This window comes from Thunnus thynnus, chromosome 3, assembly GCF_963924715.1.
Source record: "Thunnus thynnus chromosome 3, fThuThy2.1, whole genome shotgun sequence".
NCBI classification, from domain to species: Eukaryota; Metazoa; Chordata; class Actinopteri; order Scombriformes; family Scombridae; genus Thunnus; species Thunnus thynnus.
In genome coordinates, this window is record NC_089519.1 from 20810350 (window position 1) to 20832203 (window position 21854).

The 21854-nt window shown below is 38.5% G+C and overlaps 1 protein-coding gene across 1 annotated transcript; it reads right to left on the reverse strand.

Annotated features, from left to right (window-relative positions):
- Positions 1 to 223: 223 nt before the first annotated feature.
- adra1d (adrenoceptor alpha 1D) lies at positions 224 to 8604 on the reverse strand. The gene is made up of 2 exons (XM_067584707.1): positions 7257 to 8604; positions 224 to 1665 (listed from the first exon to the last, which is right to left on the reverse strand). Exons 1-2 carry the CDS (start codon positions 8212 to 8214, stop codon positions 1115 to 1117), a joined length of 1509 nt encoding a protein of 502 aa, XP_067440808.1. The 5' UTR covers positions 8215 to 8604; the 3' UTR covers positions 224 to 1114.
- Between the last annotated feature and the right edge of the window lie 13250 nt (positions 8605 to 21854).

Consider the following 21854-nt stretch of genomic DNA (forward strand, 5'->3'; position numbering starts at 1 on the left):
TGTCTTCCCCTTGATTCAAATATACAAATATTGATTTAATTCCATCCTTTTCATTGGTATTTTGTCTTAAAGCAACCAATTTTTGCATCCCAGAAGCATAAGCTTGACCCAAAGGTGAAACGGTGCAAGACATAAAACAACTAAAACAACAGTGACATCTACTGGATGGGGCAGATTTCAAGGCTGCCTTACTATAATTTTACTAAAAAACAAGATTATTGGCTCAACTTTCTCCCATTTTTATTTTGCTTTTCATTTGACATAAACAAACATAACATCAGAAAAAACAAAAGAAGCATGTTCATTTCACATCAGCACTCACTTGGCGATGAAAATTACAGTTAGGTGGGCCAAGTACATGTATGGGTTTTTATTTGAACAAGTGAACATATCAACGGAAAGAAGTTCAGTTATAAATCCAACAGTCATAATAAATACTGTGCAGCACTCTAATTCTTAGCTGGCCCTTTATCTTTACAATGCCTTGTCAAAACAAAATGATAGATGTAGTATCATAATTCATTCTAACACATATTACATTTGAGTAAGTTCATTCTAGCAACAACAGAAATTGCTCTCATGACTCTAATGTCCCTTTGTTAGAGCTTCAAAACATTTGTTTCAGTCACTTACAGTTTTTTTTTTTTTCTTTTTTAAATCAGCTGAATCACAGTCATCACACAGTGTCAGATGGCTAATAAAGACATGGATTGCCTGATATAAACGTAAAGAAAGAGGAGTAATGATAATAAAAATGCCAAAAGTGCATACACAGGTGAACTTTGGGTCACGGAGTGCCAACGCACAGAGCTTCAAAGTGACAGCGGTAAAGTGAAGTCCAAGGAACTGGCTAGTTTTGTGTCCACTTCCGAAAACATTGCTTTAAGATGTTCACAGGAAGTTTCATCTAAATAAACATGATGGTCATGAGGGATTGATATAAAGTGTTCGTCATGTTTATGCTGGGCTCAATCCATCATTCTTAGTCCACGGCTTTGATCAAGCTTTGATTCCAAGATATTCTGTGAACACAAAATTATGCCCTATCAGTCTTTCTTGCATGTTGGTCCAATACGGCTCTTTGAAAATAAATAAAACATTCTCTGGTGCCCCTCTAAATGTCAGTCTCTTTCAGGCCATAACATTCTGCCAGATCATATAACTGATAGCTGCTCTGCTCACAGGCATTGTAAATCCCCATAGAGACTGTGTCGACTATATCAATCCGGCCCACTGCAGGTGTGGTACCTTTTCCTGTCCCTCCCTTGATTTTATTTGACAGATTGTTCACTTTCTCTTTGAGCTGGAAGGAGGACTTTTGCAGCGGCGGAAACAGGCTCCATCTCCTGAAACCTAGCGAACGCCCTTTCCCCTTGTGTAACAAAGAGCTGCCATAGGATTCGTGCACAGCATAGCCAGGTTTATATTCTCCTCTCTGATCCCTTGTCATTCCCCTGACAGCTGTCCGCCACCTCTGGTCATAGAAGCGACGCAGGACCCTCTGTCTTTGGTGACACTGGCACCTGAGGAGCCGAGTGAAAGCCCGCTTGAACTCTTTGATGGAGCAGGGGTAAATCATGGGGTTGATGCAGCTGTTGAAGTAGCCCAGCCAAAAGACCACCTTGAATACAGTTTCAGATGGCTTCAGTGACGGGAAGAAGGAACCTGGAAAGAGATAGATCCATCAGGAAGATATGTGAGTAAATGCACAATTAAAGTACAGCATATTGCTTTCTATGTTCATTTAAGAATACCTTAAAAAGAAATTTAACAAAAATGTAGGAAAAGTAGAGTTTCTGTTCTAAACATTTTTTTTTAGACATATCACATTTATGATTATGATTTTTTTCCAGTTGAGAGTTGAGAAATAAATGGTTGACAAATGGTTTCTTTTGTTTCAAGTTTTGCTTTCAATCAGAGAAGTTACCTCATTTTTTATGTACAAAACAATATAGGACCCCATTATTAAAGTGGTTTTGAATCTGCTCCTCTCCTCTGCTCTGCTCTGCTCTCTATGACTCACACACTACACACACAACAATGCAATGTGTGCACAGCTGTATAGATCTTTTTCACTGCAGACATTTTGACTTGTCATAGTGGGAAGAGCACAGATGAAGCTAATTTGGTTAACAGTGGCTCCGTTCCACTCAAGTGTACCAGTAAGCCATGACAGTGTGACAATGAGCCATTAGGTACAATATCAAGACCTTAAACTGAAGCAGCTAAATGGAATTCAGCCATCATTCATTTTATTATTTACATCTGTACTTTTCTTATTGTGACATGTCAAAATGTCCTCTGTGAAAAAGGCCTAGTGTTCTATGTATATATATTTTTCAGCATTTGATAGTATGATATTCATGGCATTGTTTGGCAATGATTTATTTTGCAGCAGTAGCTGTTTGGTTGTGTTTATTAATAGGAACAGAGGAGGTTCTGACATTTTGGTGGACTTTCATTAATGGGATAGATATTTACAGAACAGGCTTCAACCACAAGCCCACAGAACTCTATCATGATGCCTGTGCTTCAGTAGAATAGAGACAGAATATGTGATGATAAGATGTGTTCATATAGTATATAAATGCTCTCTTAAATAATGTTAATTAATGCATACTTTTCTTATATTGACCAGGCTGCTAACAATGCAAAGGGTATTTAAAAAGATACATTCTCTGAGATTCTAAAAGGAAACTTGTAAGATGGTTGTAATGTTTTATATGAGATGTAGTCAGCACAGATTCAGTTTAACAGTACTTGAGTCATGGACTCATGAATCCTGCCATGGACAACTTTTAAATACCCTCCTCAGGATGATGGAGCATGAAAATTTAGGACAGTGATTGCCTAAAGCCTTTTGAAATCAATACAGGTTTTTTTGTTTTGTAGATTTCTTGCATATACTATTACAGCATGGTGATTAAACATAAATGAAAGCATAAATGTTTGAGTTAAAAAGGTCATTTTTTTAATGAAAGCTGCTTCCTGTAGAGCTCACAAACAACCGATCTCCAGCTCCTTTGCTCATTTCTTTATACTTGCAACGTCAATTTTGCGATGACATGCTATGACATGCTGTTTTTCATGGATTGTTGCCTTTTCCTATTGCTTTCTAGTTGTTCTCTTCTCCCTGGGCTTGAATTCAACAAAGAGTTGACCCTGGACACAGTGGAAACATATCACAGGGCTAATGTCAAGTCTGCGGTGCCTGAGCCCAGAAGTCCATTTTCATTTGCGTACAGTGAAATAGCTGAAATGGTCTGTATGTGATTTTCAAAGTACTGGTTTCATACTGTTTTGACATCAGCTACCAACAACATACTGTGCACTGACAACTGCAAACAGGAGGCTTGTGCCATTTACTCACAGACAAAACTGTGGCATGAAAACTTGAGGCAGACCCTTGAAACTTTTCTGTAGCGTGTACTCAGTGTTAAGCATACTTTGATTCCCTTTTTGTTGAAATGATCATCTGTAAACCAGTTCTGACTCAACATGGTTAAAGATTAAATAAAGTGATTAAAGGAAGTGATGGTCTCCAATGATTCTTCTCACTGACATGACATCACCTTAATTGCTGACAGAAAGTGATTCACCGTCTGATGCACTACCACAACACCATGATGTCAGGTTATATTTTTAGTTTTTTATTTTGTTTAGTTGTATTGCTGTTGAGATAACACTGTCTTTTAAGTCTAGTGCCCAGAAGATATTTGCAATTTTAAATCCTTTCTGAGGATGTGATTTTTTAAAAGTTCACACTGACTCATATCCTTGTACAAATCATAAAGCCGAACAGCAAATGAATGCCTCACTTTGAAGTCAGTCAAGGCATCTGGGGACTTGTGCAATTTCTCCAACAAACTTTTATGACGGCTCTTTTGTGTGAGCAGACACAACCTTGATCAGTCCTCAGGTACAGAGCTTAGGGAATTATCTTTTTGACATTTAGTATTCCTTGTGAAGGCGAACATTTGATGCCAGGGCTTTTAAAACTCAGTCTCAACATATGGCCACCAAGGACCATGTTGTAGTCTAGTGAATACACCCATAACCACTGGTGTTCAAACCATAGTGGCCAAATGCATAATAATGCATAAACCTACCACAAATACTTACTAACAGCAATTGTAACTGCAAGTATTACAGTAGATTTTCTCAAAAACAAGGAAGGGAAACTTGAGTACTTTAGTTGATGAACAACTATAATGCACACAAATGAAAATAATAAATTGTATGAGCTGAAGGCCAAATGAAACAATTTCAATCAATGAAAGCATAGGCATAGTGATCAAGTATAATTGAAGTAATAAAAAACTTAATTATACTATTAATCTCAATGCATGAACTGTTGTTATGATGACAGAAGGTCTCTAATTACACATTCAGTGCACAGCCAGATCATCCTCATAAGACAAGTGCATCGTTTCAATGTTCTTGTATATTTTTGAAAATTTATACAGAGGTCAAGTATGTAGATGGTATTATTATTATTTGAACAGTCACAATGTACAGTTTTACTGGTTGGATTTATGGTAGCAATGTTATACTATCATGCATGTTATTACTAATTACAGTTAAAAAACTATTCATACTAAAAAGCTCATTCTAAACTCCCTGTGCAATCTGGTTGTGCTTTGTGTTTTATTCATGACTGGGAGGCAGAATGCATTCGAAGTAAATCCAAAAAGCAATTTCTCTTTATTCCATCAGTTTCTGGCAATAAAAAAAACAGTATTCATGAATCCGGTGCACTAATATACGCAAATGGTGTGTTAGGGCACTCTCACTTGACTTTCAGATGAGTCAGACTGCTCTGTCTAAATTTGCATCATCACAGAGAAAGGGCCTCGTTGGTATAAGAGGTGCTAAAAAGTGCATGTCTGCCTCTCAGCAAAAGGTTACTCATTAATGATGTGTCCCTACAACGTACCAACGTCATCAATCCATCCAACTGACCAAGTATGGATGAGCAGCCGCATAAATTGTGGGTTGCGAGAGCTCCACATGTATCAATCATCCAGAAAACCCCCATTGGAATGAATTGTTACAAACAACAATGTGAAACTTTACTATTCCCTGTGGGGACCACTTCCTCCAGGGAGGTCAAAGTTTGGGGTCAAATTGCAGAACAGCATGTGTTAAACTTCTGGAGGGATTCAAGAGGACAGATGGTTTCCAGCAAGGAGCTTAAATTCCTAAAAATACAATCGATCATTTAAATTACATCTATAAGATACTATACAGACACTACAAGTTAGTTTAGATGATAAAGGTGTTCAAGATAGTCTGACTTTCTTTATCATGCAAGGCCTCTAAATTAGTGGCCTCTACCATCTATAAGGAATCAAACATTTAAAAGAAACTACTCAAGATATTGTTAGATTTTTTTCTCACAGCTAAATCTTCCATTTGGCAGAGTTCTTCTTTCTGTCATCTTTTGAATAGTTTTTCTTTTAAATTGATTTTCAGTATAGTGCCACAGTGAGAGTCATGAAACCTCTTTACAATATAAGATAACGTTTCACAAAGGCAGGCAGTCTCATGTGAGCAAAGATTTAATATATGATAGTGTTAATGAAAATAGTATAATATAAAAATGTGTTATAATCAGCTCAAAAAGTCATGTTTCAAGTTACCTTTGCTGTCTCCTTATTTGCCCCTGATCCTTATTCTGTGACTAAGACTTCCTGGTACAAATAAACTTGCCCTTTTCACTTCCACTGACTGAATGAATAAAGTGATTAGCAGCACACGTTCAATATCTGGCACCTTCTCTCTCCCTGCAGGATTTTTTTTCACTAATCATTCAATTCTATAAATTTGGATGTAAAGCAGGAATGAGAGTGCTGAGAGTGCTGTATCTGATAAAATATCGGCCATTCGTTCATAATGGCTTTTACAATCAATTACATGAAATATATGCCAATGAAAATCCATGAGCACCCCTGTAAATGTGTGTGTGTGTGTGTGTGTGTGTGTGTGTGTGTGTGTGTGTGTGTGTGTGTGTGTCTGTGTGTGTGTGTGTGTGTGTGTGTGTGTGTGTGTGTGTGTGTGTGTTAATACTATTACTTTCTGTAAGTACAGTCTAAATATATTTTGCATTTGTCAGTTTGATTTATGTATAGCCATAATGACTTGCATTGGTCATCCCCACTGAGGCGCCCTTTCAACCATCTGCAGTGATTAGCGAATGACTGTTTTTCTTTATTCATGCTCCACCCTTCCTCTTATATCATCCTTTCAATACTGGGTCCAATATCAGAGGTAGTCTCAACATGAACGCCTATATTTTTCTACTCCTCAATGCAAATCCTTTTGTATTTTCAAGACTTTCAGGTGGCATTTAATGTAATCATTTTGCAGTGACCTTTCACTGCAAAGACTGCAGACCTTTAACAAAACACTAACCTAACAAAAACAAGGTCTTTGTATCATTATTTTACATTACTATGTGGCACTCCCACTAAAACAGGTAGACTACGGGAACTGTTGGGCAGCTGTGACGTGTGTAGGGTGCTGGGAACATTTAGTTTTAGCGTGCACATTACTGAAGAATGTCAGTCTATTATTGCTGCTCTTTTATAAATGGGATATAAACCATCTGATAAAATTGGCTCGCAGAAAATTATAGGCATGAAAACAATCAACATTAATAATCACGTTGCTATTGCAGACCTTTTCTAATCAAAACTGTTTTTAATAACGAGATAACAATCTTAGTTTTTATACATGCCAAATATGCATTTAATTCCCCAAATAAACAGCGAGTGAAGTTTTCTGATGTGCCTTTAATCTTACTGTAGCCCACAGGTTTTCTTGAACTTGTTGGTTAAATACTGGTGCCAGGGTTGCACTGTTAACCTACGCGGGTCTGTTGTAATTATCAGGATTATTTATTTATCAGATCTGAGAAAATTCAATTCACTCCCAGTGACGCGATTGCGTTAATTATCACATTCAATCTAAACATATCTCATATTACTGCCAACGATTTACATCAACATCATTATCAGCTGGGGTGCTGAGAATTACAAATTCAAATAGGCAACAGAACTTGCAGGTAATCAATGTGTTAGACTTTTTTTTAAAATGACCCTTTTAACATGCCCTCGATATCTACTAATTCTGATATAGAGTTACATGTCATTCATAAAACATGACTATCTGTGCACTTTTGTTACTTTGCACAAGACGCACGAGAGCGCATTTTACGCACACACTGAACAGAAATATAAAGTTATAAGACCTACCCATGGGCAGAAGGAAGAAAAAGGGCAGCCAACACAGGATGAACATCCCCACGACGATGGCGAGGGTTTTAGCAGCTTTTTTCTCCCTGGAGAACTTCATCAGCCGCACAGAGAGAGAACTTCGAAACGGGTGGTTTTTGTTGCTCTTTGAGCTGGTCGGACGCGCGTCCTCCAGCACGCTGCGACAGTGTATCCGAAGGACCACTTCCATCGACTTATTTCTCTCTCGTTTGACGCCCGCTTCTAAACTCTTAGTAGTCCTGCGGGCCACCACATAGACCCTAAAATACATGATGAGAATGACCATAAGCGGGAGGTAGAAAGAGAAGAGCGAGGAGAAGAGCGCGTATCCCGGCTCCTCTGTGATCCTGCAGATGCTCTCGTCGACAGGCGGCGGTTCCTTCCATCCCAGGAGCGGTCCGACAGAGATAACCGTGGATGACACCCAAACTAAGATTAAAATAGCCACTGCCTTCCTCTCTGTCATTATACTGGGGTATTTGAGGCAGTATTTCACCCCTATGTATCGGTCGATGGAGATGATGCAGAGGCTGAGGATGGATGCGGTGCAGCAAAGCACATCCACCGCTGCCCAGATGTTACAGAAAACACGGCCAAACACCCAGCATCCCAGCACCTCCAAAGACGCGGAGAAAGGCAGCACAATAATGCTCAACAGCAGGTCTGCCATGGCTAAATTGACAATAAAGAAGTTTGTCACAGTCTGCAAATGTTTATTACACAGCACAGACAGGATGACCAAAATATTCCCAACAATTGCCACCAAAATAAAAACGGAGAGAAATATCCCAACCCCGATAACCTGTGAGTCCAGTGTGAAGTTCCTGCACGTCGTGATGCTGTCGTTCGGAAATATATGGTCCAAAACAGATCCATTGAAAGCTTCAGTGAAATAGATCCCATAGTTGCTTTCGTTCCTCAAGTTAGAGTCTGTCATTTTGAAACGCCATAAAGAGAACTTTAGAGAAAGTTTGCTGTGGAAAGCAGTGTGTTGGGCATTGTTTTCAGTCTCATTTGCGTTCTCCTTCCACCAAGACAATCAAGCGGCCGTCCTCGCAGTCAAAATTTATCACGCAAAATTTACCAAGCGAAGAATACTATTTGAAGAATAGAAATAAAATAATAGCCCCTGTAGATAGAGGGAAATACATGCATGATTAGGTCATTTTTTCTGGCAACAGAGGTATTCAACGCACTAAATAGTGTTGTTGTTAGGTTCTGGAGGATGTAAAAGTAAATCAAATAGCCTAAATTTGGCTTCATCCTTCCCTGCGCTCGTTTTCCACTGGTGGCATCCTTTGTAACAACTCCCTGATCACAGAGTAAGAGCTGGTACAGCAGGTCTGAACCTACAGCTCCACCCACACGTCATATATTTACTGTTGTGTTCACAGTCTCCACAAGAGAGCGTCACTTTAAATCTGGTGACCAATTCCTTATGACACACTAATTGAAAATGTTCAGCCACTTTTCACATGTGACATGTTTTCATTGATAGGTGTCAAATGCCACACCTGTTTGTATTTATGTGTTTAGTAATGTGTAAAGGTGTTATAAAACCTTGGGTCTTGATAGAAAAATTAGGTTTTAACAAAAGAGAGAAAACAAGTTGGAACAATCTCTTTTTTTCTCTGCATAGATAAGACAAAGCAGCATCAGTCATGTCATCTAAATTGCCACGGGGCACCAACAGGACAGCTCTGACCACCAGAGTGAAAAATGAGTGCCTTAAGGCAAAGCTGTGAAGTTTCCCAGTGACACTGCAGCTGACATCCCCAGGCCTGGTGTGCATAGCTTAAGTAGAAGGACAGGCCTGTACAAACCACCAGGGAGCCTGGAGGAGATGAAAGGTCAAGATGCAGAGTCACAGAGGAGACAAACAAGCCCTGCATGGGAAAACATTAGCCTTAGAAGCATAATCACCACTTTGACTGGTGTGATGAGACAATGTGATGTGACATATTACATATTACATATTACATATTACTATATGATTTATTCCAAAAATAAAATGGTAAAAAGTAGTCAAAGATACTCATGTTGGCCTAATAATAAGTGAATGCAATTCTAGATTTTAGAGAAGACTCTAGTTTCTGCTGATGTTGAACCTCTGTTGTATTACGCTGATTGTTCCCTGCTGATTCTAATTTGCACATCATCTCTTACTGTTTAATTTAAAACAAATGTATTTAATTACCTGAGCCTGAGTGTACACACAGTTGTTCCCTGCAAATTCACCTATAAAATATTCTACTTGCAACTTCAGTTTCTATAGTAATAAGCATCACTGATGGATAACCACTCCTGAGGGATATTTTGATTGCTTTTTACTTTGATGAAATTTCACTGGTTTGCACATCATTGCATAAAACAGCTATGCATCCAAAGGTCTATGATTACAATTAAGAGTGTCACAAAAGTTAAAGTCATTTGTTGGGCTCTATCAATATTTTCTTATTAGTTTTAAAATAAACTTTTTAGAGATAAAGTTAGAGATAAAGTTTTTAGATATGCTGGAGATACATGCTGGAGGGTGAATGTTCAGGCATTTCAAAATGTATTATAGCCTAAACTTGATTACACACCAGAAAACAAAGTCACTTTATTGACAAAATATATCTTTGGTCCATGCACTCTTGAATGACACATTCAAACCAACCACTACGCTAGTTTGGCTAAAAAAGCACACAAGATATATTAGCCAACTAGGTCTAATATGTGTTCTGGCTGTGGACAGCGGCACTTCTGTTTCTAGTCACGGCGGGTCTCTCAGCTGTCAGAGCACATCCTCATTATTGGATTTATAAAAAAGCTACAATCTCATCCAGCACACCTGCTTCTCCTTAAGAGAGAGCTAAATCTGCAGTCATGCAGAGCCAACTTTAGACCACACCGTACAGGATAGATGGTTTGATGGCATAGAATATGGGCCTGTCAGAAATATGTTTCAGATAATGATGTACAATATCAGATGAATTCTAGTCAGCAAAGGCTAAAGATAATATTCTTATATCCACTGATTAATCTACTTCTGACTCATTATCTTCTGAATTTATAACTTCAGCTTCTTGTAATGAAACAATGAATTAGAATTGAGTTGTGGCTTTCAGAGCACATCTGTATTGAGTGAACTGTGAAGGACTCATAGCCTAGTCCCACTTTCAGTGTAGTTCATTAGGACAATGATACTAAACAAGCAGCCAAAACAGCCAAGATATTTTTAAGACCAAACAGAGGAATGTTCTTGACTGGAAGTCAAGTTAGTCAATCTGACCATAATAGAAGTGAGCAGGTGTTTCACTCCCTCAAGACCAGACTGGAGACAAAAAGCCCCCATAACATACAAGAAGTGTGTGTGTGTGTGTGTGTGTGTGTGTGTGTGGCTGGTGTACAAGTTTGTCAAAGAATCAATTTTTCCAACACACTTTGGCCCTCTAAAATTAAACTATTAATCTGACATGGATGTACTTTACAACATTCAAATTAAACATTTAAGTCAGCACTTTAACCCCATAATCATTGTTTAATTTCAAATTCATTGTGCTGAGAATCTAGCAGAGTGAATGTGACTTACTGACTGACTGCCACTCACATTGTGAAATACTCATGAGTTGCAAACGCAGTCTATCTTACCAGAGGGCGAGGCTTTCCTAGTCCTGTCTAAGTTAATTCCCATTAGAGGATTATTTGTAATGTTTCCTGTGTGTTACTTATCATGATGATACATATTCCTTGATGCTATACTGTACTGCTGCAGCAAGGAGCAGCAAAGAGCATTCCCACCATACCACACTACACCACATCACACTACACCGCACAGCTAAACTTTTCCGTTATCTCCATTTATGAGTAATCTCGAATGAAATGTGTGTGTCGTACACAACCTTCTCTTCAGCTGCACTCCACTCAACCCAGAGGCTTATGACCTATGAAAATGCCTGGTATTTCCTGTGATAGTGTACTGTATACGTACAGTTGAAAAAACGCTCTCAGCCTTCTTGCCTGTATCTGTCTGAATAAGCTATTTCATCCTAAGTCATTTGTCAAAAGTCTGTCATCAATGTGTATATGTTAAGAGAGAAAAATCTTTTGAGGGGGTTATTTTTTACTGTGTGTGTGATTTTAAATGAGCTGATCTTGCAAGCTGACAGCGGTCAGGAGAAGGAGGGGCATTCTGTTGCCCACCCATATTTTGGGTCCTATTTGTTATGGTGCTAACCCAGAATTTGCACACAAACACACACAAAAACAAACACATTCTTTCTCTCTCTCTCTCTCTCTCCCCTCAGAGTCTCAATATGGTAATCTGCCCTAGACTCTGACTATGTGCCATCTTATCAGTCCACAGCAGAGCGTTGGGATTCAGTCAACCACAAGTCATGTTGTACTCTGATATTACTTCATACATGACTGTTCAAAGGCTCAAATGTTTGTAAAGGTCAAATGATCAGAAGTTTCTCATACTGCTTCTTGGTTTGCCTCATTTTGTAGCCAGGGATAAAACTGGGCAGTATAGCGTTCATGTGTTTGATTCCAAGCTAACACAATTCACATTCACAATGTTTTAAAGATTAATTGTGCTGCATTTTGGTGTTATTTCTGTTCTGCGGGATCCTTATATGCCACAAGCAAAAGCACCTTTTGGAAGGCTGTAAATTGGAGCCACTTTGCTTCAAAGTCAAACAAAGATGTGTTCTTTTCACTCAAATTTCACTGTAAAGCAGCGTCAGCACCATCAACTCTCATCCTATTTGCATTCAAAAGTGATTTACAGCTTGTATCTGTCCTGTGCCCCCAAGAGCACTCTCATCAGACAGGGAAATTTAGTTGCATTCTCTGTTTTATTTTAACAGTGTGGGGATGGATACATTAATCACACTTTACCCATGCTTAATTAATGCCATTACAGAAAAACATCTATCTCTAGGTAGAGAAGGGGGGAAACAAGAGTGTCATCAGGGGCACATTACATAATTACCACCTTTTATAATAAAAATGCAGTCAATCCTGGCTTTTACAGTATAGAAACTTTAACAACATTAGAACTTTTATCATAGCTGGTGAGTTCTTTGATATTTATTTTAATGATGGGAACTCTAAACCCTGTTTATTTGATCAGGAGATTTTAGTTTATTGTTGTGAAGTTTATAGAATTCTATCCATCAAGCACAATTCTGGACGCTTTTGGTGATTTCATACAGTTATTCACATCAGTCTTTTGACTTGCAGGCAAGCTACTGTAGGTAAAGGATAAGGATATTTGCTCTGAGCTCTTGATTTAAGATGTGAACACTGAAAACAGTGTCAAATAAGGACTCTGCTGTTATGGCAGCAGTGGAATGCGAATCATATTATGATTGTCAGTTTGGATTGGCATGTTATGAGAATACGCTGTTTGTCTAAGAGTCCTAGAGGCCATGGTGCTGGACCTGACATAGACCAGAGTACCAGCACACACACAGGGAAGAATCTGAATAACTTACAATGATATGCTATAAGAATTAGCAGTGAACTTACACTGTTTCAGATACTCTCCCGAAAGTCATGTTAAAGGTCATTTTCTGGCCAAATCTGGGGATGTGTTATGATCTTAGGTAACATGGTAAAATACAGGCTGCAAATATATGAAAGGTGTATATTTAAAATTACCTTTCAGTAATGACAGCATCAAGGCAAATGCTGATTGCTGATTGTTTTGGAACAATTCTGATTATTCCAATTCACATATTTTCGGAAATAAAAGATATACACTCAGGCTCAGAATATAAATACACATGATATTGCTATCATTTATTGCACAATGTCTTAACAACACACTATGAAATAAACTGTACATTGTATATAAAAGATGACATATATAAAAACACACTCTACGTAGTATTCGATATTGAGATTATCTATGGGCATAAACTTCCAACAATCTGCTGAATAATATACTATAAATAATATGCTGAACATGAACAAACTTGCATACAGACATTGTTGTTCACAGACACAAAGCACATCAATACTAAATGATGCAAACTTTTGTTTTGACTTTTGATCTGACATGTTTCACTGCTGCAACTAAGGGGGCAGGTAGCAGTGCTTTCTCCAAATGTGGTCATAGACACAGCTGTGTCTATGCAGCCACATGGAGCAGAAGATTAATGACACGCATGTAAAAGAAACAAAGCATCTCTCCTGAAATCATGTTTGGTCCAACTCTGCAGGCAGTCTATTGTTGCTCACACAGTAGATTGAGGAACTCCAGAAAGCCAGTACCTGGTGGAAGTCTGCCCCTCATAGACGGTCCAAGGTTGGATTGTGAGCGTGCCATGATGCTTCTTCTCAGCTTGGCTCGCTCAAAAGCAGGATTAATGTCGGCAAATAAAATCATAAGGCAGCTGTGGATCAGCAGAGATTTGTGAAGTGTATGGCTCCTGTTGAAATGTCCTTAAGCAAGACACTGAACCCCAAATTTCTCCCAACTAGCACACCAGCACTTTCCATGGCAACCATCAGTGTGTGTGGGGGTGGGGGGAAGTTAGGGGCTTTGTTAAACTCTTTGTCCTACTCGTATTGAAAGGCGCTATATAAATGCAGCACCATTCTACTTGTAGCTACTACTTTACCACTGGCAGATGCCACAGGTGCGTGCAGTAGATCATAGGTAATTACCGTCTGCCATGATACACACACATATAAACTCACACACACACACACACACACACACACACACACTCCTACTATCACAAGTGGTTTTCCCCCTAGAGAGCAGATTTGGGTCTGGCCAGTCAGAGATACACAGGTAGGACACCATCTGTTTACTGAAAACTGGCCATGTAACACAAATCTACCAGCCCAAACAATACAGAAAGAGGTAGTGACGCGAAAATGGCAAAGTAACAACAGAAAATTACATCACCAGCCTAACAACTTGCTGTCATAAGCAGTTAACACAAGCCCCCAGAGCCTTTTGTTGTGTTGGTTTTTAAGGAAGAAAAATTGGGTGGTAAAATAGTGCTGTAGGCACTGTTTGACAGATAGTCATTTGAAATGTTGATTTATGTTCTCTTGTTAAGGTTGATTTTGGCATCTTGTTGACAGCATGGTGCACCAACAGCAATGTGAATTCCTTTTGCATTTTAATGTTTTCTCCAGTTTGTAAAAATTGATACAGTTTGAGATGGACAAGACATATACATCTATATTTTCTACTAGAGTTTTTAATAAGCACCCCAGAGTATTGCAAATTAGGAGAGACTATATAAAACAATTCTATTTCGAGGTCACAATAACACTGGGTGATCTGAAATTCATATTGATTTAAAATGTCTGATATTCCAAGTAAACTCCAGAATTGGAAACTTTTTCTTAGTGCCTTCCTAAACTGTTACAAATCACTATTGCAAAATAAATAAGGTTTGGTTTAAGAGGACATAACATGCACATTCCCAGGTCTGTATTTTTATTCTGGGGCTTGACTGGAATATCTTTGCATGATTTACAGTTCAAAAAAGTCCTTATTTATCTTATACTGGCCCTTTATGCAGCCCCTCAGTTCAGCCTCTGTCTGAATGGGGCTGTTTTAGCTCCTGTCTCTTTAGAGCCCCGCTAAGGAGGGGGAAGGAGCCCACTGTGTTCTGATTGGCCAGCTACTGGAAGCTGCCCCTTTCGGCGGCTCGGAAGGCTGCATAAACAAACAGTAGTAGTTACATTTAGCTTCTTTATCCCAATCTTTACTCGAAAGATAAACTTTTCAAACACATCCGGACCTAATCTGATCTGAAATATGCAAATGGACAGCATGAACAACTCATGGAACAACCTTAGCAACAAAGGCTAAAGAACGAACAGCTGTTTGTGGGCATGCACAAATGATCTGACGTCAGTTCGATGGGGAAGTAAAGGTAACTTTGCAAATGGAATGTTCAGAGCAGGTTGAAGCCCTGGCTTTGACTTGTATTTATAGATGTTTGACCTCCCTGTGTGCACTTGCTTTGTTCCTTATGGGCAAGAGTCACAATTCCTGAAGGCAACAGAAGGCATTGTAACTTTAAGGTAAAAAAATTGGGCATTTTAGGCATTTTCTGATAACTGATGCTATCATTTTTCTTGGGAGGACAGTCTCCATCAGAGACATGACGTAACTCTCTTTTGGACATTTAACCTGATTATAATGCAAACCTGATTTTTTTCTGCTCACCGGCTTCTACTATAAAAATTGAACCAGCTTTGTGGATTTCTGTCTCCTCAGATACCAAGGTACCAAGGTCTGAGATTTTCCATCTAGATTAGACCGCTGCCAGCTTCACAGGTGAAATAGTCCTTGAATTTTTGGTATTTGGAGGCATGCAGGGAATCTGTAGACTCTGTATGACACAGTTCAGGGAATATGCTGGTGATTCAGTGCAGTCGGAAACTTTTATCAAAACAGGGAGCCTAGGTAATAAATAATTGTAATGGCCCCCATCAAGCATTTGGTGCACAAACAGTACATTAATTCTAATGTGGTATCATGTAGTTGTAAGCATGCAGTAGTGTCTTTGAAGAGTTTATCGAAGTAGTAAATTTAAAAACTTAATTCCAAGACCCATTTGAGGAATTTTTATAGACATGCTTTATGACTTTAAGTGCACTGGTAAGAAATAGTAATTTACTGACATTTTTACTGTGTATGCCTTCACAAAGCATAGGTATTTAAAATCTCCTTTTAAAAGACCAGTGTGTAGGATTTAGAGGGAATTTATTGGCAGAAATGGAATATAATATTCACAATTATATTTTCATCAGGGAGTGGGTCATCTTCCACAGAAGCCGCCAAGTTGCACCGCCATGTTTCTAGAGTAGCTCAGAATGGACAAATGAAACACTGACTCTAGAGAAAGTCTTTCACATTTTTTCGCAAGTTGTGCGGCCATCGTAGGTTCTCCTACATGTTTGGAAGGCAACCTCACTGCTAGATGCCACTAAATCCTTCACATTGGTCCTTTAAGCAATGTGATTCTTTAAATGAAGTGCATTTAGTTACATAATAAATTAACTCCTGTCATGGAACAACCATGTCAAACTGCATACAGAATTTGCTGTATGTAAGTCTGCACTGTACATACACCAAACAGTCATGGACATAATTTTATAACATTTTATAATATTATGTCTGACGAATAAAAATTAAACAGCTACAGTTATAGGGCATATCCTGTCTGGATTGGGGGTTTAAACCCTGTTCATACTGGATTTGGGATCCTCATTTGGTTTTTTTTTGTGCATTTGCACAGGATGAGCACAGTTTGTGTTTAAATTTGCAGATCAATTCCCACATTTTAAAAAATATATTTTCTACAGTGATATCTACAGTGATCTCTGACAACAGGAAAAATAGGACTTGTTGATTCACAAAGGCCTGATATTGTCAGATGACCTCAGACATAGTCAGATGTAGATAATATCAAGAAAACAGATGTCTTCTGAAATGTTTATAAATTATAGAAAAGACCCCAGATTATATTAAAAATGATGCCCCCAATTTCAGACCCTCAATGACCAAAAAAATCCATCCATTCATCTATGTCCAGACAGAGAGGAATCTCCCCATACACACACATACACACACACACACATACATACACACACACTCACACAGAGTGAGGGAGAGAAAGAGAGAAAGAGTCATAAACAGTATAAGCTTTCCAGAAATTCACATATTGTGAATAGTGCGAATGCAAGACTTGAATGAAGGTAAATCAATACAAAATTCAGCAAAGCAGAAATATGTTTTTAGGCAATTTGTAAGAGACAGAACAGTGTCAGCTAATTAGACTATTCTTGCTTTTATATATATATATATACATAGAAAACTACCCCTGGAATTTTTATAGCTGAGACCTTGGTCTTTGTTAGTTGGACCTGCGGGCTTAACAGTGCCGATACGGTCAGAAGTTCTGAAATATAGCCAGGAGCTAGGTCGTGTTAAGATTTAAAGAAAAAAAAACAACAGAGAATTCTGAATTGAATTTTGGACTACTACTGAAACTTCAGCTTAGGAGACTGAGACACAAGCAAGGGGCAGTCATATTCAGTCTTAGGTGTTAAATATTCATGCGTTGTTATTGCTACTTTTTCTTCACATCAAGCAGAAGTGCCTCCAAGCAATGTTTACGAGATAATTCAACTAACATTTAGCAGTGTGTCAGTGCAAACTGCTGCTTCTCTGTGTCTCTGTCTCACACACACATGAACACATGAAGAAACACTCAGTGAAATGAAAATTACACCTTAGAATTTACTGTAACTCCCAGAACACAACACTTTCATCTGTATGCATGTTCTGTTGGCCTCTCTTTGACACTGTGTAAATCTCACTTAATTATGAGCCACAGACTGAGTTTACTGAAACAAATCTCCTGAGATCTGCTCTGTGTACTCTGAGTGTCCTCCAAAACACAGGAACCCTGCAGCGCCTTTCTCACGCTACAGTGTGCTTTGTTGAGTGTGTGTGTGGAAAGATGAAATCAACACTGATCCCCGGAAAAATACTGTTAAACACAAAACACACCCTTATCCTCTTGGCCTATATTTAGTGTTGTGTAGATCTCAGTTGATTGCTCACAACAGACCTAGTTTACTGAGACATCTCTTGTATGTGTGTGGGCTTTTTAATGGCAGAATGGACAGTGCAATAATGGGATTCTCACCCACATTCTTCCTGCCATCATCTCCTTTTTACATCCATTACAGTTCTGTCTGATTATTTAATCACTTCCTCCATAATTAGAATTCAGGCTTCCAACTTAATTGCAAACACAGTCAAGTTGCCGCGGGTCACTTTCTCCTCAACGTAGAAATGAGTTCCTTAAAGACTTTTTGTAAATTTTTCAATCATTGTTCGCTTAATGTGAGCCCACAATATCCATCTTTTGGGAGACTGAGGTTTTCATTTATCCCTTCATTAATCCAGATTAAATATTGCTCACTCTTCCTTTGTGAATGATCGTGTCCACCAGTATAAAAACTTCATTTCAACTTTGTAACAGGAAGGCTAGGGAAGCTTTTTTTCGCTGTTGTTAGTTATGATGCTGCCTTTATCCCACAGTTGGCTGCAGTGTCAGTCTGGCAATCAAATCTTCTGGGCAGGAGGTTCTTCAAAACAACAATAAAAATACAGCTTCAGCTTTTTCTGTGCTTGCTTTGCTTTGTTCCACTCATTCAACCTCTACTTTTGATAATGCCCCAGGAAAGCAGAAATACTATATAGAATTTATTATAGTACTGTAGTGTAGAGAGCACAGAAAGGATGGTGTTTGATGCAAGGCAAAAAGGGAAAGAAACAAAAAATATAGAGTGGGGTCCAAAAGTCTGAGACCATACTGAAAATCTTTATTATTTTCATGTAAACCTGGAAATAATAAGAAAGCTTGAGGATTCAAAAACATTTAAAAATACAAGAAGTTATGACATGTAAAATGAATATATAAAATAAATAAATAATATTTAGGTTTCTGCACTATTTCTTGGTCAGCAATCAAATTTAAGCAAATTTTGTGGCATTGATCAACTTAATTCCTTTGTACAAAAGGTCAGTTTTCCTTGAATCGTATCCCTTCCATTGAAGCATGTGTTCGGATGATCTACTCATAAAAGGCTTGTTAAAGTAACTCAGCTTGCGGCAGTGTTCACCTGTTATGAATATGGCTGTGCCTCAAGTTTCCAGTAGATCATTGCTTACTAATTAGCGTAGTGATAGTGAGAAACATGGTATCAGAACTAAGTGAAAGTGTCAGAAGTCAAATTGTTACTCTAAGCAAAGAGGGGCTTTCTCAGCATCAAACTTAGAGCATGGAACTCTAAAACACTTTGCAGGAACTGGATCAGTTGTATCCAAAGCAAAATCAGGTACACTAAAAGTGACCACACCATCAGAAGGTCAATACATCAGGCTTAGTTCCCTGAGAGATAGAAAAGCAACTTCATCACAGATACAGAATTTGCCAAATAAAGTCTCCAATCAGCAAAAGTACTGTCAAAACCACTTCTCAGGAGGGGAAACAAGACCAAACGCTTGGGGTGGGCTAAAAAATACCAGCTTTTCATACTAACTGGAAAAAAGTCCTATTTACTGATAAATCCAAGTTTGAGATTTATGGCAGTAACAGAAGGGTGTATGTAAGGAGACAAACAGGAGAGAGAATGATACTGCAGTTCATCAAACCCACAGTGAAACATGGTGGTGGAAATATTCAAGTCTGAGGATGTTTTGCCTACTCTGGAGTCAGACACCTGCACCGCATTGACTCCACCCTGACCAAGGAGAATTACCACTCCATTCTTCGGAGACATGCTGTACACCTCTGGTTTGCATCTTTGTGGAGAGGGATTCATACTGCAGCAGGATAATGACCCCAAACTTACCTCAAAGCTTTGCAAGAACTACTTGAAGACTAAAGAAGACCAAAGAGTCACCTGACCCCAACCCCACTGAACATTTATGGGGACACTTGAAGACGGAGAAAGCCAATCATTCTGTGATATCACAAGAAACTCTTTGGAATATTGTCAAATCATGCTGGGATAACAGGGGTCGTCAGGTTTTGCACAAACTGGAGCCCATGCCAGTTTGAGTAAATGCTGTCATTAAAGCAAAAGGGGGACATACCAAATACTAAGATATTTTGAAATTCATGTACATTTTTCAAAGATTCAACTTTTCACTCAAATTGTAAAGCTGGTACTATCATTTGTAATGAAAAAAGTACATTCAAAACAGATGCAAAATAGAAGTATCTTGACTAATGGTCTCAGACTTTTGGAACCCACTGTATATACAGTACCAGTCAAAAGTCCCATTCAAATGAACAGGAAGGTGTCCAAACTTTTGACCGGTACTGCATGTGTGTAAAGTTGATGGTTGCAACTGTGAGAGCAATAAAGAATAATAAATTCTAGTGCTTGAAGTGTGTACTGTATGTTTATTTCAATGGTGCCTTACATTTTCCTATTTATTGTGTCATGCCCACCACACATAGACTAACACGACACAGAAACTACCATTGTAGTGGTATAACATTTGTTATAACTTCTGACATATGACATGACAATAACATTGCATCGCAAACGAATGACTTTGTCTCCTGTCCCAATCTCTATAAATAAAGTCTGTCACAAAAAAAGATTCCCTTACACAACACGAGTTATTTTAGAGTCGTCAAACTGTTATCGCTGTTTGATATTAAAAAGGTTTCTCTGAGCTACCTTTAAAAGATTGTGCTGCTAAAATAAAAATAATGGAATAATCCAATAAAACAACAGAAGTCATACAAACGTGCTAGTTTTCCTTTTCTTGTCTCCACTTTTGTCCAATGTTGGACTTTGCATTTCCTCATATACTATACACTAAACATTTTCATGCACTGGCATTAGTCACTTCTTATCACCAACATAGCAGCCAAGCTGGAAACACAGCAGCTCAATGTTCAGTTGATGAGGAGATGATTTGCCCTTTGTGCCACCCAGGTGCCATGTCTGACAGAGTATCAACTCTGATTTACATGTAACATTTAAAATCTGCTCTTGGCCATTGTCCTATCATCATCGTCATATCGTCAAGAGGACGGGTTTCCATGAAAATAGCAACTTGACATTTCTCATATGATTTTGGACAATGGGGCTATTATGGGTAACACGTTGATCTTAAAAACATGTTTTCTCTGTGTGGGATAAGTGACAGCTTAAAAATCAACATGACAGCGATTCTACGTTTTCTACAATTTTAACCTGTAATTGGGGCAATTTTAATAATTATATGCCGTTTAATAACACCATTTGTTTTGTTGCTAACAGTGGTACACTTAACACAGGAATGCATTGTTTCTACAGACCCATTGAAACAGAAAAGTTGCTATTGTTGATTGTTTTATATTGTAACTAGACATACCACATATTGTTTTTTCACATTTGTACACTGGCAAACTGAATGGTTTACTGGGTCAGACAGCAGAGCAAACTTTGTGTTGGAACTTGCCTGTAACAGTGATACTGAGGCTTTTCAACAAGAGAGGCAACAAAGGATCAGCAACAGAAGGAGAGCGCAAAAATTAATGTTCAACAGTGTGGAACGTTTAGGCAGAAACCAGACTGATGTACACTAAGGTGAGAAGAACAATGAGACAGGAAAGAAAGTCTTCGTTATTGCCACCACAAAGTTTCTGGAAAAACAAACACACCTCTTTAATTCAGACAGGACACTCACATCAAGGTTTTAACCATTTATTGCAACAATATACATTTTAGCTCTGCTCATGTGATGCTCTGGAACAAATCTGAGCAAGCTTGACACAGACTGTCCCTGAGCTTAGAAACCTCCCGGGCAGAGACTGCATCATGACATGCAGTATCAACAATTCTATTGGAGTCAATTAGACAATTCTCTTCTATTAGTTTAAGGAGAAAGTTGTAGTGCCTGTCATTACACAGACAATTAGGATGTTACCCTTCCACTGACAACCCAGCAAAACCCAAATAGTTGTTTACAAAATTGAAAAACGGCCTTTACCTGTTAAGTATTGGTGTATTTGAAAGATTCTTGTCCTTATAATA